Source organism: Lepidochelys kempii, chromosome 7, assembly GCF_965140285.1.
Source record: "Lepidochelys kempii isolate rLepKem1 chromosome 7, rLepKem1.hap1, whole genome shotgun sequence".
NCBI lineage: Eukaryota > Metazoa > Chordata > Testudines > Cheloniidae > Lepidochelys > Lepidochelys kempii.
The window spans coordinates 112,728,042-112,747,870 of record NC_136386.1 but is presented as its reverse complement, the minus strand read 5'-3'; the positions used below and the strand labels follow the sequence as shown (position 1 = coordinate 112,747,870).

The 19,829-nt window shown below is 38.8% G+C and overlaps 1 protein-coding gene across 11 annotated transcripts in view; it reads left to right on the top strand.

The window, feature by feature from the left end:
- The window catches only part of ATRNL1 (attractin like 1), a 1,086,620-nt gene that overhangs the window by 164,918 nt on the left and 901,873 nt on the right, over positions 1 to 19,829 (top strand). For all 11 annotated transcript variants that reach the window (XM_073354269.2, XM_073354267.2, XM_073354264.2 and 8 more), the window contains exons 9-10: positions 3,328 to 3,583; positions 19,125 to 19,308. In XM_073354269.2, the coding sequence (XP_073210370.2) occupies positions 3,328 to 3,583; positions 19,125 to 19,308 (440 nt within the window). The remainder of the gene's footprint in view (positions 1 to 3,327; positions 3,584 to 19,124; positions 19,309 to 19,829) is intronic.

The window sequence follows — 19,829 nt, the reverse complement described above, 5'->3', positions numbered from 1 at the left end:
TAAAGGTTGTGAAATATGACTTGTGGACAACAGGATCAGTTTTACCTTTTTATATGTGAAAGGTCGAAAAAGAGTTAGTAATCACTACTACTTCTAGAGAAATATTTTAAATGTGAGGCTTGCGTACTGTCAACAAGAACAGAAAAGACCTGCCACCTAATAATTCGATCATAGATGCATTTAAAATTAGACATCAGATTGCAGTCGTCATGCCTGAGGGACTGTAAATGTCTATTGGCAATCTTCAGACTGGTATTCTGGATGAGTTTGTTTACCTTTGAAGCATATAGGCTGCAGTGATATTATCATCATCTTGTGTTCCATGGATGCCAACATGAATGTTTTCTTAAGAAAATAATCAGTCCCTAACAGAATAATTAATTCCATCCTTCTAGCATTTTTACTTGGACCGTTTTGTCCCCCATGTACTCCTGAGAAAAGATTCAGCATCTTATTTCTTCTTAGTCAAGGGACATCTATTACTCTGAGAAGATTCAGTAGTCTGTTTTATAAGAATTTCCACGTTGCTCAAAAGCTAAGTGACAAATACTAAATTCTGTGTATATATACCATCTCAATTGCTGTACTATCAGTCCCAGAGTTTTAAGTATGGTATAATTTAATTTCTACAGGGAGATTTCCTTCAAGAATTCTCAGTCATCATATTGGAGCATGTATGGAGGTACTGAAGAATTTTTAACACAGACTTTAACTAACAGTAGCTATTATTTAATATGGCTCCTCCTCTCACTGTCATTTCATTATAGATAGCCAGACAGGAGAAATTCAGGCTCCAGAGAGAACTGAGAACTGTCATTCTGCCAACAAGTTGATATCTGGCAACAGTTCATGCTAATATTGAATTTCTCTGTTTACTGAAGATTGAGTCTTCCTTTACATACTCACAGAATAAAATAGATGCTGGTTTGAACAAGTATAATTTAGAGTAAGCTCAGTTGATGGCAAACCAATCCACCTTAGATTTCTTTTTCATGATCTCTAGTCATGTTTAGTTTTTCAAATTTTAAGCTTTTTTACATTATTTTAATAATTTAGTTCTATGCAGTGTTGTAGCCGTGTTGGTCCCACGATATTAGAGAGACAAGGTGATACCTTTTTTTGGACCAACTTCTGTTGCTGAGAGAAACAAAACTTTTGAGCTATACAGAAATTCTTCCTCAGGTCAAAAGATATTATCTCACCCACCTTGTCTCTCTAATATCCTGGGACGGACACAGCTACAATAACACTGCATACAACAGTTTTAAATATTAAGACATTTACTACACAATAGAACTAATTTTGCCCCTCCACATAGTTTTCACATTGATGGACTTTGTGTCTTATCTTAGACTCCAGCATTCATTTACAGGTACAGTGCTTTTAAAGAGTACAGCATTTTACAGAAGATGCAATACAGTTGTGCCTGGTCCCTGGAGGGGCCACACTGAGAATGCTTGCTCAGGGCAAACTGCAAGGATTAGGTCAGATAATTCCCCAAACTGGTGTTTTATTCTATAATTACATTCACCAAACTGGTAACCAAACAGCTTTTGTAATACCATACTGATCACCAAGAAGCCAAATACAGCTTCCTTTAAGCATCCCAGCCCTTGATTTCCATCTAGACATCCAAGTTTAACATAATGATGGGTTTCTGAGTAGCAGCCGTGTTTAGTCTTTATTCGCAAAAAGAAAAGGAGTACTTGTGGCACCTTAGAGACTAACACATTTATTTGAGCATAAGCTTTCGTGACCTACAGCTCACTTCATCGGATGAAGCTGTAGCTCATGAAAGCTTATGCAAAATTTGTTTTGTTGAAGCTGTGCATTTATTTTTAGAATTTTTAAAAAATATATTGTCCAATACAGTATTTACCAAAAATGAGAGAGAGGATGGAATGGGGCTTGGTGGTGCAAATAGGAAAATGTGAGGATTTTATATAAATGTACTTTTGCATGCAATCCATTATAGTAAAATCTATTTTCAATCTGATAGTTCTTCATACTGTGCAATAAATAAATCAATTACTGTGTAATTCGGCAACTGGCAACGATTTCTTCTCACTTCCCATACAGGTATAATCAGTATTATTTCCTTAGGTGATTGTGTACTGGACTTTTTTTAAAAGCATTTCTTTCCTTTGCTGTTTTACTCTGAGTTGTAAATCAGTCTTCACGGGAATAATATGTAATTTAGAAAACCTGATTTTGTAGTATCTCCATAGAAAACCCTGACCACAAATGTTACAGAAAACTTTATTTTCTTAGTGGGTTATAAATGTGTATTGATGAAACCTAAATTCAGTTTAATTATTACTGGTGGTTAGATAGTTCATAAACTCTCTAACAGTTGTTGGGTTGAGCTGTGTATGTTGTTTCTGGATAAATAATAGATCAACTTGTAGTAAAAAATTGAAATGTTAATACATGGTATTTGCAAATAAAAGCTAATGCTCTGTAATACATACTTTCATTACACAAATGTTTTTAAAGATTTGTACTTATGTTCCAAATGTATCTCTAATATGAAGAAGTTTACTTTGCATCTGTAAAAATGTCACAAAAATAATCATCAGCTTAGCATCGAAGTGGCTCAAGTCAGAAAGATCACCAGTTAAACCAGCATTAACTTCCCGAACAACCTCAACTCAAACGTAACTCTCTAGTGAGCATCTGACTAGCATGCCAAAAAATAGTGGGGTGGTTGCAGTTGTGCAGGCAGTGGCGGTGGTGGCATAGACTAGCTGTCCCGCCTGAACCCCGGGGTTATATACTCAGGGCAGCTAACCTGTACTTCTGTACTTTACACTGCCTGTGCTTCTGTAGTTACACTGCTATTTTTAGCATGCTCGCTCAGATGAGAATTCGCATGAGTAGGTCTATGAATCAACCCCCCAGGTTGTAGTGTAGCCAAAGCCTTAGATTATGCTGCAGGGGATAGGAAAGAAAGTTGGAATCTCTGTACACATTTCAAAAAGGAATCATTTAAAAATCTTTCAGAACTCTGAAGAGAGAGCTCTAATGAGTGTGACAAGTGCCTAGAACTTTAAAATTTATCCTTTAAATATCCATATTTGAAATTGATTTTTGTCTTATTTTTTCACTCTATGAGGATTCGTTCTGGTGAAATATTCTTTTTAACATCATTGTTGCTTAAGCTCAAGGGGCTGTGTCTGGAAGCAGGGCTGATAATTAGCTGATGAACATAGCCTTTGTTTAAGTATTTATAAGAGGTTGTTCATTTACATTCTTATATACACTGTAGCAATAATGCAGTTTGGATGTGATCTTCTTTAACGTCACTTTTTTCTCTAATTTTAATAGGAAGACATCTACATGTATGGAGGCAAAGTTGAAACAAATAATGGGAATGTCACTGATGAGCTGTGGATATTCAGCATAAACAGTCAAACATGGAGTACCAAAATTCCTGCAGTACTTATACATGGCCAACAGTATGCTGTGGAGGGTCACTCAGCGCATATAGTAGAGTTGGAAAGCAGAGATGTTGTCATGATCATCATTTTTGGATACTCTGCAGTATATGGTTACACAAGTAGTGTGCAAGAGTACTATATCAGTGAGTTCCTTTAAATACTTTTTGCCCTGTATTGATGCTTTGTTTCTTGATTTTTAAGCAATAACAAACTTGTTAGATTTAGAAGAATAAAATATATTTGGCAAGCTCATAAACCTCTTCTGCTGTTCTTTAATTTTTGATCCCAGTAGCTCCTCTTTCTTTTAATGTATGTAAAATCAGTTATTTTTAAATTAGTGGAGTTTGGTTCCTATTTTGGGAACATTGCAGTAGACCGGGCGTGATCACAGTCATGGTTGAGGTACTCAAAGTAAGGCAAGGGTAAGAACCAGCAATTTTACATATATTGAGTTATGATCGTGTGTAAGGGTTATCATTTTCTCAGACGTAAGTTTATTGAAAGGAAGGTTTAATAAGTACCACAGTATACAGTAATCACCTTAGCAATCCTGAAATTTTTGCCCTTACAAGAATTAATGTTACTGTAGTATTTCCCATTCTTAATTTCAACATTTAATAACTATTCTGATTAATATTACTTACAATAGCAGTTGTAAAGAGTATAATGGCAGCTACCATAGAAAATAAAATCAGTCACAACTTCTGTAAATCACAGCAACTTCTGTTGTGGTTTCACTAAATTTAGCTATGCTTCTGGATTATTTTATAGTTTAGACACAGATAAACTTGTTCCCGTCTAAGTATAAACAAATATAAGATAATGCTAAATAACTTAATATTTCATTTTATAGACTTCACACAACATTTTATTTTAATAGTTAGAATAACATATTAAAATGCCCCTTCTGATAATCTTTAAGAATACAGCTAATTATGCACATTAATTATTTAATGAAAACAGGAATGTGAAGAGTTTTTTGCTTCACATTCTTCCTTCTTTTCGGTGGTACTCAACTGAATCCCTAACAATTCTGTTAACAAGACAGTCACAGTTATGTTTGTGGTTACTAGATTGAGAGTGTTAAGAACTTTTATCAGCAGCTTCAGACATGTAAAGGTTCAAAGTGATATTTTTATATTGAGACAATTTCTTTGAATTTTGTTTCATTTTGTGTGTGGGGGGGGGGAAGAGAGAGAGAGACTGAGTACATAACTGCATAAATTTATGTAAGCTGTTTTGGGTAGGGAATAAGTCGTCTGTTGTGCTTGGCCAATTTGAAATAGTTCACCAGTTTTCAGCTAATCACAAGAAGCACGGTTTTAGTCTAATAATGCACAGTTAATGCAGGACTTCAGTTTTGGCTTAATCTAGTACTAAGGTGTCACATGCTTAACTTCAAGCATTGAAGTAGTCTTTTTTACTTCAATGGGATTATTCACATGCTTAAAGTTTTAAGCATGAGCTTAATTGTTTTGCTTAATTGGGGTGTCTATCCACAAAGCCTCTCAACCTGTCTATATCACAGAGACAGAATGCTTCCACTATATTCCTGGCATGATTTCTGAGGACCATATTGACATCTTTTCTAGCAATATCGAATATGTCCAGAAGGGAATGAGAATGGGAGGAGGACCACCACAATACAGTCTATCCATGTTGATATTTCTGATGCAGCTGCTTATGACTATCCTAAAATTGTAGTCTCTGTCTTCCAAGCTAGGTATTCCTCTACACCTCTTTGAATATGAATCAGGGATGCTTACTAGATCATCACAAGACAAGATAAGGCTAGTCAATTTTAATTGACTCCTAAATCGTGACTATTTGTTTGCATAAAATAGTAATAGTCACTAGTTACTCTATAACACTGAATTATTGAAGGCAAAATCCATTGAAAAAACTTCCAAGAATGAATGCCTTCTATTGAAGACCTGTTTTAAGAAAAACACAAAGTAAAATAAGAAACATAAATCATTATAATTACTGTAGTTTTCAGCATGATCATTAATGTTTAACAGTACTTTGAATATAATATATATATTCTAAGAATTAAGATTAGAGGGGAAATACCAAACTTCATGTTTTGTAAATTTTAAAGTAACTAAGATGTGGTGTTGTTTGGTTTGATTATGAAGTGGTAGTAGTGGGGACGTCTTGCCTCACTTAGCAATGCAAATGAAAGTTTCAGTGTTTATTGGATAGTTTATTGCTGGCATTAGAGTAAAAATTCATGACTTCTTTCCATTTTACAGGTTCTTTACTATGTTAGGGTTATATTTGTAGAGGATTAGTAAAACAGACTACTATCTACAACTAAGCAAGTTTTAAAAAAAAAAACAACCCAAAACTTCAATCCATGGTTATAAACTCTGTGTGGGAGAAATATATTTTGTACTGCTGGCAGTTATTATGGTTCAGAATTAATCTCAACTTAGTAAATTTCCTTTCAGAGATATTAACTTGTCTGCCAATTATAGAAAATATTAATGGGAAAGTTGGTGTTTTAATAAAAAATATATTCCATTATTGAATTAAAACTAATATATAATTGTAGCAATATAAGGTCTTATTATAAAAACCCATTGACATCAATGAGACTACTTGTCTGAGGAAGGGTTATTCACACAAGCAGTGGTTTTTAGGATGTGCCCTGTATGTTGTAATCGTTCAATTTCAGCAGATAATCCTCGTGTTTTGTTTCACCTCAGTACCTCTTATTTTTGTCCCCCACAAACAGTCAATGAATTCTGTGGCAATTTTCCCCCAGTTTCTTGGCAATTCCAATATTTATCTATAGCGTTGCAGCATTGAAATCATTTTTAACCATGAAATTTCAGCTGGTGGTTTGCACTAAGCATGACTTGCTTTTTGGAACTCAGTAGCTGCAGGCTCCAAAGTTAGAAGGCATGACAAGTGATAGATATATTTATGTAGAACCCTCTAATATCCTGCTCAGAAAGGAAATTGGTTACAAAGAAAGGTTTCTGACCTTGTAAAAAGAAAATATAATATACCTTTTCCTCTCTCTGCCTATTTCCAAAATTCAGACTACTCTTGAATTTGACATTGTGCTGCTTTCACTGAGGGGCAGATGCTGTGGTATTGAAATAATTTGTATAATGGAGGTGCTGAAGGCAGAAACTGTGTATTTGGTTATTACTACTTCAAGCCAGGGAGTGCGGTAGCACCCCTAGTTCCAGCACCTATGGGTGGATGCTATATTCTCTTCAGACACTGGCTCTTGGTGGTTTTAACATAAACTCTTTTTCAACACTTGGCACACTCACACTGAAATAAACAGGTCTGATATAAAATTGACCTCACTTAGATCATCTTGAGTTAAACTCTTAGCCCTGGTCTGTGCTGGGTGGAGGATCGATCTAAGTTATGCAACTTCAGCTACGTGAATAACGTAGCTGAAGTAGATGTACTTAGATTGACTTACAGTGGTGTCTTCACTGCGGTGAGTCAACTGCTGACGCTCCCCCATCGACTCTGCCTGTTCCTCTCGCAGCACTGGAGTACAGGAGTTGACGGGAGAGCGCTTAGGGGGTTGATTTATCGTGTCTAGATTAGACATGATAAATCGATCCCCGCCTGCTGATCCGGTGGGTAGTGTAGACATACCCTTAGTGACCCAATTTCTATCCCTTAGGATCTTTCTATAAATTGTAGTCATCAGATATGGGATTCTGGTACACACATCCATTTTAGAACTAAAGCCCTGACTTCTGTAGGTTTCGGATCAGGAACCATTCGAAAGTCTAGTTACTGACATTAGCATGTGCTTCTTAATTGGTGTTATCTGGGGATTCCCTTGGCTTCTTATTTGAGCACTGTATTGTTCAGCTGTTTATCACAAATCCAGTTGATATGAAGTGTGCATGCACTCTCACTCTTTCTCAGAAAAATACACCAATCCTCCCTGCTTGAGTGCCCTCCTTAGGATCAGGGGTGTGGACTGGGGGTGGGGGGAGGTCAGCAAGCAGGGGAATGACACCCCCCACCCCCTGCCCCAGTAATTGGTGGGGCACAAAACTCCTCCAGCCCCGGGACCACGGCAGAGAGACCGAGCTCCTCCGGGGCCATGGTGGGGACACCGAATGTGTACTTCCAAAAGCAGTCAAATTTTAATTCCTGCACACACCCCTGCTTAGGATAGAGAAAATTAGCTATACCTGAGAAAAAAGTAATTTCTGTTCAAATAGAATAAATTGTGTGTTTAAAAATCATGATGTTTTGTGCACTCAGTTTTTCATTGTGTGAATGTGTGGCTATATGTCTTTGCTCTGGAGGTGATGTGATTGCCTTTGGACTCATTGCAGGAGCAAAGGAACTTCCTTTTGCCCTTTCTTGCTATTCTTAGAGTTATGGCTTTTTGGGAACCTATAAATCACAGGAGGGGAGTTTTGTGTGGATTGTTTTACTAACTTGCACCATAAAGCTTTTCTGGGCAAGTCCACAGGGAAATTTATTTCTCTTTAGGTTAGTGATACCTCATAAACTTCCTAAGAATCTCAATGTGAGTCTCAAGGTGAATATTATAATAGTGTTTTGCTTTAGCCGAAGTTTTAAAAAGCTCTTTATGTCTAAGGAAATTTCTGAATAAGTCTCTTCTGGAGTTATTTAAAAACAACAGAGATTTGTTTGGATTGATAACAGATTGCCTTCTGCTTTTTAGATTTAAAGAAGACTTTAACAAACTCAGAGAACTGGTAGGTAAGGCCCCCTTGGGAGGAAAATCTAATCTCATAAAGGAGTTAAGGACAGCTGGCAGTTTGTCAAGGAGACAATACTAAAGACACAACTGCAAACTATCCTGATGCGAAAAAAGTTAAGAATAGTAAGAGTCTAATATGGCTTAATCAGGAGCTCTTTAATGATCTGAAAATCAAAAAGGAATCCTACAGAAAGTGGAAACGGGCTAAAGAGGAATGCAAAAAAAAAAAAAAAAAAAAAAAAGCACAACCATGTAGGGCAAAATCAGAAAGGCTACGGCACAAAATGAGTTACACCTAGCAAGGGACATAAAAGGCATTAAGAAGAGGTTCTTTAAATATATTAGGAGCAAGAGAGTGGCAAAGGAAGGTAGTGTAGGTCCTCTATTTGGCTTGGAAGGAGAGATAACTGATGACACAAAGGATGCTGAGGTATTTGAACCCACAGACCAAAAGAGGGAAAAAACAGGTTGAAGAATATTTAGAAAAGTTAGAAGTACTCAAGTTTGGAGTCTTAGAAGTTAAATAAGTTATAAGTACTCAAGTCTGAAATTCATCCTACGGCACTCAAAGAGCTAGCTGAAGCAATCTTGTAACCATTAGCAATTATCTTTGAGAACTCCTAGAGGATGGGTTCCAGAGCACTGGAGAAGGGCAAACATGGTATCTATCTTTAAAAATGGTAATGAAGAGGACGCAGAGAACTAAAGTGAGACTGGCTGATCTACAATACCCGAAAAGATACTGGAACAAATTATTAAACAATTTGAGAGTACCTAGAGGATAACAGAGTGATAAGTAATTGCCAACAGGGTTTGTCACAATTGGTTGAAAGATCATGCTGAAAGAATAGTTATCAATGGTTCATTGTCAATCTGGGAAGGTGAGTCTAATGAATAGTTGAGTGGAGAGTATACTTATAATATTTGTAAATGACACCAAACTGGAAGGGGTTGTTAGCACTTTGGAGGACAGGTTTAGAATTCAAAAGGACCTTGACAAATTAGAAAGTTGGTCTGAAATCAACAAGATGAAATTCAACAAAGATAAGTGCGAAGTACTCACTTAGGAAGAAAAATCAAATGTACAACTACAAAATGGAGAATAATTGGCTAGGTGGTAACCTGCTGAAAAGGATCTGGGACTTACAGTGGATCACAAATTGAATGAGAGTCCTCAGTGTGATGCAGTTGTAAAACAGGCTAATATGATTGAGGTGTATAATGGGAGTATTGTATATAACACACAGGAGATAATTGTCCTGGTCTACTTGGCACTTGTGAGGTGTTCAGTTCTGGGCACAATACTTTAGGAAAGATGTGGACAACTATCCTCAGTTCCTTCTCTACTGCCTTGCCCCCAGATGGAACACTAGCATCTCCACCTTGAGCGTACTTGGCCTTTCTCTTTCCTTCTGTGAAGTTAGTTTAGTTTAGGTTGTTGTTAGCATAATTAGTTAGTTAATTTAGGTGAGAGGGCTGTTTTCCCCCTGCTCTTTTTTCCCTGGAGGTTTCTTCTCCTGGTGGGGTATGCCTGGTTCTCCAGGCAGCAAATGTCGCCTCTCCTGCTGAAAGGCTATACCAGTAAGCAACAGACACTCCAAGTGTGTCTGTTGAGTGGGAGAGTCCCATATCTCCCAAAAGTGCTCTCTTTGTTTAGCCCTTAAAACCAGGGCTAGGAAGAACAGGGATATAAAGCTCGGATTGTTGGCAATGGAACATTCCACCCTTTGAGCTAGATGTGGAGACCCCCCCCACCCCCTCTGTACATCTGACCCCAGGTGGACCCAGAATTCCATCTAACTCGGGACATGTTTACCCTTCTTATGGGAAACATTTGGAACACTCCGGGAAGACTCTTGAAAAAGAGGAGGTTGGACTCTTTACTGAGCCAGCTCTAGAAAAGACCAGGTTGCATCCTTAGTCTCCAAGGGTATTCTTTGGTACCAGTGGGCCTGCAAAGCCCAGAGCTCCAAGGAGAGAAAACATTGCTACTACAGGGCATCTGTACCCTCCACTAGTAAGGGGAAGCATGAGGTACCATCTAGCTTGGCCCTGTCATTGACGTTGAAGCATTCCACTCAGCCATTGGTGCAGTCATCCTTCTTAACTTAGGTTTCAGAGTAACAGCCGTGTTAGTCTGTATTCGCAAAAAGAAAAGGAGTACTTGTGGCACCTTAGAGACTAACCAATTTATTTGAGCATGAGCTTTTGTGAGCTACAGCTCACTTCACCGATGAATTCCTACAATTCCATGACCTCATTAGAAGGGTAGTAGACACTCTGCAGATCCCAATGGAGGAAGTCAGAGACCAGCAGCAGAGGCTGTTTGACATTTTGCAGTCAGCAACATCCTTCAGAGTAGTGTTACCTATTAATGAGGCTCTGTTGGATCTGGCTAAAATGGAAAGGCAGACACCAGCCGCTATTCCACCAATGTGCAGAAGGGTTGACAAGAATTGTGATGTGTCCCAGAAGGACTGTGATTTTTTGTTTTTCCATCCCCACCAACTCCCTAATGGTGGATTCTGTGAATGAGCGGGGTAAATCACACTTTTTAGGGGCTACCCCCGATGACAAGGACCAAAAGCGACTGGACCTCCTTGGACAAAAGTTTTACTTGTCAGCAACCTTGCTATTTCAGATCACAAATTATCAGGCAGCCATGGCTAATTATAACTTTATTAATTGCAGCAGGCTAGTAGCTTTTATTGAACATCTGCCACAGGACTTCAGGGAACAATTCTAATCTATTGTTCCTGAGGGTCAGCTATTGGCCAGAACAGCTCTTTATGCATCCTTAGGTGCTGCAGATATTGCTCCATCTACAGACTAGGAACCGAATGGCTAGGCAGAAGTTCTGCAGAAAAGGACCTAGAGGTTACAGTGGACGAGAAGCTGGATATGAGTTAACAGTGTGCCTTTGTTGCCACGAAGGCAAATGGCATTTTGGGCTGTATAAGTAGGGGCATTGCCAGCAGATGGAGGGACGTGATCATTCCCCTCTATTCGATGTTGGTGAGGCCTCATCTGGAGTACTGTGTCCAGTTTTGGACCCCACACTACAAGAAGGATGTGGAAAAATTGGAAAGCGTCCAGTGGAGGGCAACAAAAATGATTAAGGGACTGGAACACATGACTTACGAGGAGAGGCTGAGGGAACTGGGGTTGTTTAGTCTGCGGAAGAGAAGAATGAGGGGGGATTTGATAGCTGCTTTCAACTCCCTGAAAGGGGGTTCCAAAGAGGATGGATCTAGACTGTTCTCAGTGGCAGCAGATGACAGAACAAGGAGTAATGGTCTCAAGTTGCAGTGGGGAAGGTTTAGGTTGGATATTAAGAAAAACTTTTTCACTAGGAGGGTGGTGAAGCACTGGAATGCGTTACCTAGGGAGGTGGTGGAATCTCCTTCCTTTTGGGGTTTTTAAGGTCAGGCTTGACAAAGCCCTGGCTGGGATGATGTAGTTGGGGATTGGTCCTTCTTTGAGCAGGGGCTTGGACTAGATAACTTCCTGAGGTCCCTTCCAACCCTGATATTCTATGATTCTGTGATCTCTCTGTTGATAATTATGCTCAGGGCATAACTGAGAGAGGTCCAAAATACAAGAGAGGACCTCCCTTTTGGTCACAAACTCTTCTTGGAGACTATGAATGACTCCCTGTTCTTCTTTAAGGACTCCAGGGCCATCCTATGTTCCTTGGGCATTTATACATCTTTGAGCAAGAAGCATTTCAGTAGGTCACTGACTGCCCAGTAATTATGCCCTGCTCAGTTCTTGGAGTACAAAAGACCCTGCACAATCCCCAGAAAGAGAGACAGATTTGAGAAGAGGATGGTCACACAACCACCCTCTGTGACCACACAGGCATAATGTAAACAGCATCTTTGATGGGTTGGTCAAGGGTTCGAATGCTCGTGTTCCTCTGATTTTACAGTTGCACCCTTTAGCCCACCTCCCTCCTTTGGGGGACCACATTGTCCATTTCCACCAGACTTGGAAGTGGATCACCAGGGACCAATGAGTATTGGAGATCATAACTTCAGGTTACACTATCCAGTCTGAAAGTCCCTCCCTTCCAGCTGCTCCTTTCCTGTCCCTCTTAAGGGACCCCTCTCATGAGTTTCTGCTAAGGCAAGTGGTGAACTTTCTCCTCTGTCTAGGAGTGATAGAACTGGTTCCTTCCCTTTATAGGGGCAAAGTGTTCTATTGAAAAAGGATGGAAGTTGGAGGCCAGTCTTAGATCTAAGACAGCGAAACAAGTTTGTGACGCCCCCAAAATTCAGGATGGTAACTCTCGTAACTATAATTCCTGCTCTAGAGGAAGGAGATTTTGTTTGTTTTTTGTCCCTTGTCCTCCAGGATGCCTTCTTCAATATAGCCAATCACCCATCACATGGGAAATACCTACGATTTTCTGTGGGCCAAGATCATTTCCAGGTCAGAGTGCTTCTCTTCGGTCTCTCTTTGGCTCCAAGGGTGTTCTTGAAGGTTCTAGCAGTAGTGGCCACTTGTTTTCTACAGGAATTGATTCTCATCTTCCTGTACCTCAATGACTGGTTTCTCAAAGGATGCTCTTTTGAGGCAATATTGTCTCCCATTCAGAAGGCTCTTGCTCCATTCCAAGAGTTGGTCCTACAGCTAATAGTAAAGAAATCTGTTAGTACCAGTGCAGGGAATTCAGTTCATAGTGTGTACTTGGACTTGGTGACAGCCAGAATGTACCTCCCTTTAGACGGATTTGTGAAACTTTCAGGACTGGTTAGGTTGATTCAGGGAAGCCCTAAGACATCAAGAAGGAATTGTCTTTTAAGATCTTTGGTTACATGGCAGCATGTACCTTTGTTACCAGTCATGCAAATTTACACCTCTGCTGTTTCTAAGGTTGGTTGAAAATTGCTTGTTCTCCTACCAGAGATGCCTTGGACATCTTGGCAGTCCTCTTGCATGTAAAGAACTCCCTGAATTGGTGGAAGGAGCGACTGCACATCTGTGCAGGTGTTCCTTTCTGCCGCCCAACACTGTCAGTAACTTTGACTAATGCATCCCATGTAGGTACCCTCATGATTCAGGGCAGATGGTTGACCTATAAGACCCGTCTCCACATCAACCTGTTGGAGCTCAGGATGGTCAGGAATGCTTGGCTCCATTTCCTCCCAGTGATGAGAATCATGACGGACAACGTGTCCTGCATGTTTTACATGAACAAGCAGAGAGGAGCAAGGTCCGCCTCCTGATGCACTGAAGCTATAAAGCTCTGGAACTGGCTTATAGTCAATCCACATCCAAATTTCAGAGCCTACCTTCCAGGCATCCAGAACACCGTTGCTGATGCCCTCAGCAGACACTTCTCCCATGACTCCAAATGGGATTTGGATACTCAGTTCCTCCAGGACATATTCCAGAGATGGGGGTTGGCCAGAGATTGATCATTTCACCCACAGAGATACATATCTGGAAGAATTACAGTTACTGCTGACACCAGCTTTCTGCATGTCCTCCTTCAGCATCTTGAATCAGCTATTTTTAGGTGGTCTTCATGATTCTTTGTCCTATGGCTTCAAGCTCTTGTACGGTCTGGCCAACATATCCCACACTTCAGTCTCGCACCTATCCATCTCAGTTGATACTCCCTCATGAAAAAATTAGTGGGTGCTTAGCACCCACAGGCAGTCCTGTGGCATGCAGGAGGCACTGGGTACAGCGGAAGAGGCAAGGTGGGGATGGACTGGGGGCAGAAATAGGTGGGGGGGCCTTGGGGGAAGAGGTGGAGTGGGGGTGGGTTCTGGGGCTGAGCAGGGGTTGAGCATCCCCAGGGAAAGGAAAAAGCAGGTGCCTCTGTTGGGGGCAACCTGCATATGACTCCTGTCATTTCATGGTGTAGCCTATCGGCTCCTGTCTTACCTGGCGTCCACCTGAGCATTCTAATTGTGGTTCTGAGAAGTAGTGGTGGTTCTCTCTCCCTCACTGGCCAGCATTCCAATACATACATGATGGCTCGCGTAATAATGATCTTATACACTTCGTTCTTTAGTATACTTGGCATATTCTTATCACCAAGAATTCCTGTCAGCTCCCTCCATTTATACCAAGCACTCTTCATTTGGCTCCTAACATCCACATCCACATTCTTATCAAGGCTCAACACTGAACCGAGGTATCTAAGTTGTTGCACAAACATAAGCTAATGCTCAAATAAATTGGTTAGTCTCTAAGGTGCCACAAGTACTCCTTTTCTTTTTGTAGGCCATATAGTTTTTCTGGCTTCTCATGCTTCCTTTCAGTGAAGCATTGCATATATTCCATCTTTTGTCAGTTGATTCATAAGCCATTTTCTTCTAATGCAGCCTTCCATAGTTCTAGGTCAGTTTCCAATTTGTATTTATCTTCATGGGATAATTTAATGTCACTTGCAAAAAACATGCTCTCCCCTAGTCTCCAGCAGATTGCCCGACTGGAGGCACCACCGTAACAACTCTCTAGAAACTCTGTCATAAGCCTTCTCTAAACCGAGAAGCACTAAATGTAATTCCTTGCATTTCTCCCTGTACATCTCGTGCAGTATTTGGGCTGCAAACACTGCATCCATTGTTGGTCTTCCTGGCATAAACCCAAATTGGTTGTCGTTTACTTGATGCTCCAGCTCTATCCAAAGTCTTTCTTTCCAACCATTTCATCATGTGACTCATTGAATATTACCACATTCTAGCACATCTCCTTTATTCTTGAAGATAATTGGTCCCTCAATGTGCTCTTCCTCTACTTGTTGGGTATTTTTCCAGTACAGAAAATTAAGTTGAAAAAATTCACCATCATCACCACACCCTCATGGCCTAATACTCTAAATACGTAATTTGATACACAGTGTGGTCCCTCTGCCTTCCCATGCTTCATCATCTTTAGTGCTATCTGAGTCTCCACCATTGTGATAGGTCTTGTGTGGTTATTGCTTGCGCATACTTCCCTCAACCGTTTCTTCGCATTCTTTTCATTAAGCAGTTTCTCATAAAATCACTGCTACTTCCTAATGACTTCAATGCCTTCCATTTTCTTCCTTGACACACTTCACTGCTACCAAGTCCTCTCTGCTTCTTTGCCTAATCTTGCCTAATCTACATTTTCTTTTTCCCTTTCTTTTGTTAGTTCTGCATATAAAGCTTTAAATGCCAGACTCTTAACTCCCACAACTGCTCTTTTTGCTGGTTTCTTTAAAGCTTGTATTCCTCATAACTTTTCAACCATTGCTTAAACCTTTCCTCCTTTACTGCCTCTTGCACATTGCTGGACCATCATATCTTCTTGCCATGAAATTTTATCTCCTTTTGTTTGGCCAGAGGGTTCTTATGCACTTTCTGTAAAATTGGATGTTTTTCAACAAATCTCGCTGGTATCATTGTAGTTGGTTTGGTCATTGTGCAAAGACTGCAGTACCTCATCCTTAAATCTCAGATTGACTTTCCTATCTGCAAGTCTCCACCACTTTATTCTTTGTTCCACAACTTACCTTTTGCCATCCAATAGCTTTTTTGCCCAGGAAGTTCATTACAAGCAATCTGTGTTGCTTCGCAGTCTACTCTCCTGGGATCACTTTACAGTCTCTTACACTTTTTAGATCTTTTTTTTTGTCCAGAAGTAATTGATCTGGGTCCAGTTGGCACCACCCTTGTATGTGAATAGGTGCTTCTCCTTCTTTACAAAGTTTGTATTGGCAACAATCAGGCTGTGGGTTCTGAGCTAATGCAAAGATATCCTCACCCACTTCATTTCTGGTTCCAAAGCCTCATCCTCCATGACAGTCGTCATAACTTCACTGTGTTCTCCCAAATGTCCATTTGAGATCTGCTCCAATAATCATGTACTTAACTTGTGATGCTTCTTGTATTGCTCCTCCTACTCAATTGTATAGCCAGCCTGTGGCATGTATGTGCATATAACATTAAATATATGTTCTCTGCTCAGTGCTATTCTAACTTTCATGATCTGGTAACTGTTCCTTTGGATGTTTGCTACCTTATTCTTTAATATTTCTGCTATGATTATTTTTACCCCATTCCTCCTTGCTACTGAACATCCCTGTTGTTTGTGGATTTCAACACCTTCCATTTTGGTTCTTGTATACAATGTACATTCTTCTTCTCTTCAGAGTCTCAACTACTACTCTTGATTTTCCAGTCATTGTTCCCACATACAGGGGATCCAAACGTAGTGCTTGGGCTTGCATCTTTTGCTGCATTCAAGCAGAATGCGGTAGCCTTTCCCCACTTTCCATATCCATCAGGTGAAGTGGTCATGTGTTTCTTCTGGAGGATTCCATAGTATTGTACTGATATAATCCCTGAAGACAAAGACGCAGAGAATCATCTGTGATTAGAACAACTTTTACAAACTGGCTGGCTTGACCTGATGTTCTTGGTTTGAAATGTGGTATGAAAAGTGGATTTGAACGTGACCTTGCTTTTATAGTACATTTGCTATTAACAGACTTATCCTTTTGTGAATTTCAGTAGCTGAACTGTTGAGACATATTGTCAATTAAATAACTAACAAGCAATGGTTGCAAATTCAGATGGATTAGTTTAATGGTCTCTCTTAATTAGTTTCTGAAGCCTAATTGTCCATTTGTATCTAGCACACTTCATGAGAAGTTATTGTGTCTGCTGACCTGTAAATATGTTCTGTCCTTTCTGCATTGTGGGCTTATAACAAAAATATCCAATAATAAAATATGATTGAAGTTTCAGAACAATAATCAAGCCAACAGTTGTTGATTTTTTTTTAAAAAATGAGTTAAGGCATGCGGTAAAGTGATTAAATTCACTGTACCAATCTGAATACTAAACTAGTCCTGATGACTTAGGAGTTGGATTTTATTACTCTTATATAAAAGGTTGTTTTATTTGATGAATAGGTTCTTTGGTGATAATTTTTATCACAGTGCAGTACAGCAAAATATGGTGTTCAAATCTTAGTATGTTTATTAAAATTTAGTTGTGTTAGGTAATCTGAAGTGATCAGTGGAAAAAAGTGTTGGCCAAGTGATAGGTGTGGAACTATATTTTTCTAGGAAAAAAAGGTTTTAAAGTGTCTGCTTTCTAAAACAAGGTAACAGACACACTATCAAAGAGGTCTTGGTAACTGAGGGAAGGAGCCAAAGGTAAATTTTGATAAAATATGCTTAATTTAAAAGAAAAATTATTATTATAACTATTCTGAAAATAACTGTATATTGTGACAAATGTATTTGAAACGGATATGAAATTTTTCCATCTACATTTTTCCATCTACAGTTACTGCTTCATATGACTTAAAAATCTGTTGCCAGATTTTATTTAATTGGGTTTATTGTATTACTACCCTAAGATACTACTTTTTGATCTGAATATGTATGTATAATAAACATTGTTGGAATGTTGCAATAGATGTTACCTTCTTGTTTTTGTTATAAGGATACTGTTAACTTTAAGTTCTGAAGTTGACTAATTTAAAAAAAAACAAACTATACCTCTGATAGAACACTGCCTATGCATCAGTTCATCCAAGCACAAAAGTATGTACTTAAGTTTAAGCATGTGCTGAAGTCCCATTGACTTCAATAGGATGATTTATTCTTGAAGTTAATTATGTGCTTAAATTATTTACTGAGTAGGGGTGGATTTACTCACATTCTTTAATTTAAGTACATACATATGTGCCTGACTGAACTGATGGCTTAAATAAAGTGCAGAGAATTATGTTTTCTTTTGATACCCTGAAAATATTTATTACAGTCTTCTTAAAAAATATGGCAGAACAACAGCACTAAACATCTTCAGTCTTTTGTTGTTCTTCCATTTTGTGCACATGCCAGCATACCATCTCTTCAGTTTGTTTGCTGTTGATACTGGTAAACATAGATCTGGAGAGCCAGGAAAAGAGCATGCAGCTGAGCCTCCCCTGAAGGGTGAAATAAATTATGTCATCATGTTAGTACATGAGCCCAGAAGCTCAATTGGTTATTAACAAAGCAGTGGAAATGGTGTTACGCAGAACAGTGTCAAATGCACAGAGTAAACAAATTGGGGGGACTTTTTTTGTTGCCAGCTTCTTTCACTTTTATTGAAAATTTTAGATAAAAGTATGATATACAGGTTGATGGTTAAATATAAATTGTACATTTATCTGGTTGTGTTAAAGCAAATTTACCCCAAAAAATAACATTTTAGAACATTGAAAGTTTTCATAGGATGAATTGGGTGATGACAGTAAGAGTGTTTTCAAATTTTGAGGAAAGAAAGTAGAATATGTGGCATTGTTGAGAATTACCAGACAGTGGTATTGCCAATTGGACTTGGTAGTTCTATTTATCGGAATGTATAGGCATTAGATGTTAGGGGAATGCTTATTATGAGATGTGATCCAGTTCTTTTTAGAAGCTCACTCTATCACCAGTACAAAGCTGTAATTATTGCTGTAATTTCTCTGCCTAAATTTTATGTCTGAACAACCGTTAATCTTAGATGCAGCTGCTGCTTACAAGTTATAGCCACACAAGCAAACAAAACATTACATGATGCCAACTGTATTACTCTGTCCATGTGTGTGTGTATTGTAAACTGGTGAAGGGCAATAAAAATTACTTTTATTTTATGCAAAAGTTATTTATTTCATTTGGGAAAGTGTGTGCCCTGCCTTCAGATTATGACATTATAAAAATTAAATATCTATCATTTATTTCTTGTATTATAGATTTAAAATGTTTTATGTTTACATAGGAGTATTTTTAACATGAGCCAAGCCAATTTAAAAATTTGGGAAAAACATGCATAATATATCCAACACATCTACATGGTTTCAAAGATGTAAACTGTTAGTCCCTGACTTTACAATTGATTTATTTGGGACTACTCATGCTAAGTAAGGACTTATCCCAGGAGTAGGTCCTTGCAAGGTTAGAGTATTATTTTATGTTTCTCATATGTCTCTTCCAGGATCAAATTCATGGCTTGTGCCAGAAACAAAAGGAGCAATTGTGCAAGGTGGATATGGCCATAGTAGTGTCTATGATGCAATGACAAAATCCATTTATGTTCATGGTGGATACAAAGCATTACCTGGCAATAAATATGGATTGGTGGATGACCTTTATAGATATGAAGTTAATACGAGGACATGGTAAGTAGAATTAAAACAATGGTAAACTAAGATCAAGATAACATAAAATTGTTGTTATTGTAAATATCTCACTATTGTATATGCATTAACTTCTTTATTTGCGTTTATATTTATGTTGTAATTTCATAATTTTCAGTGCTGGAATTTTCAGAAAAAGAAAATATAGGGATAATTTTCCATCAAAACTGAAGATTTAGCAGACAAAGCATATTGTGTGCTGGCAGGTTAATTTTAGAAAATTTAGTATGTTAATTTTAGGCTTTAAAAGGTCTGGTCATTTAAAAAAAAATCCAGAAGTTTGAATTTTATGGAAGTTGTGTCAGCCTCCTTTTGGAACCTGTGGAGATCTTACCAAAGTCTCATTCCTCAGCAGGCTCTCCCTACTTCTAGTTGCCTTGTCGGATTGAGGCCCAGAGATCTAGAACTCCTGTCTAATTAGACTGTGAGCTCTCTGGGGCAGGGACTATGTCTGCAGATGCACACCTGTATGTATCTACAGTGTTTAGCATGCAGGGGCCTTG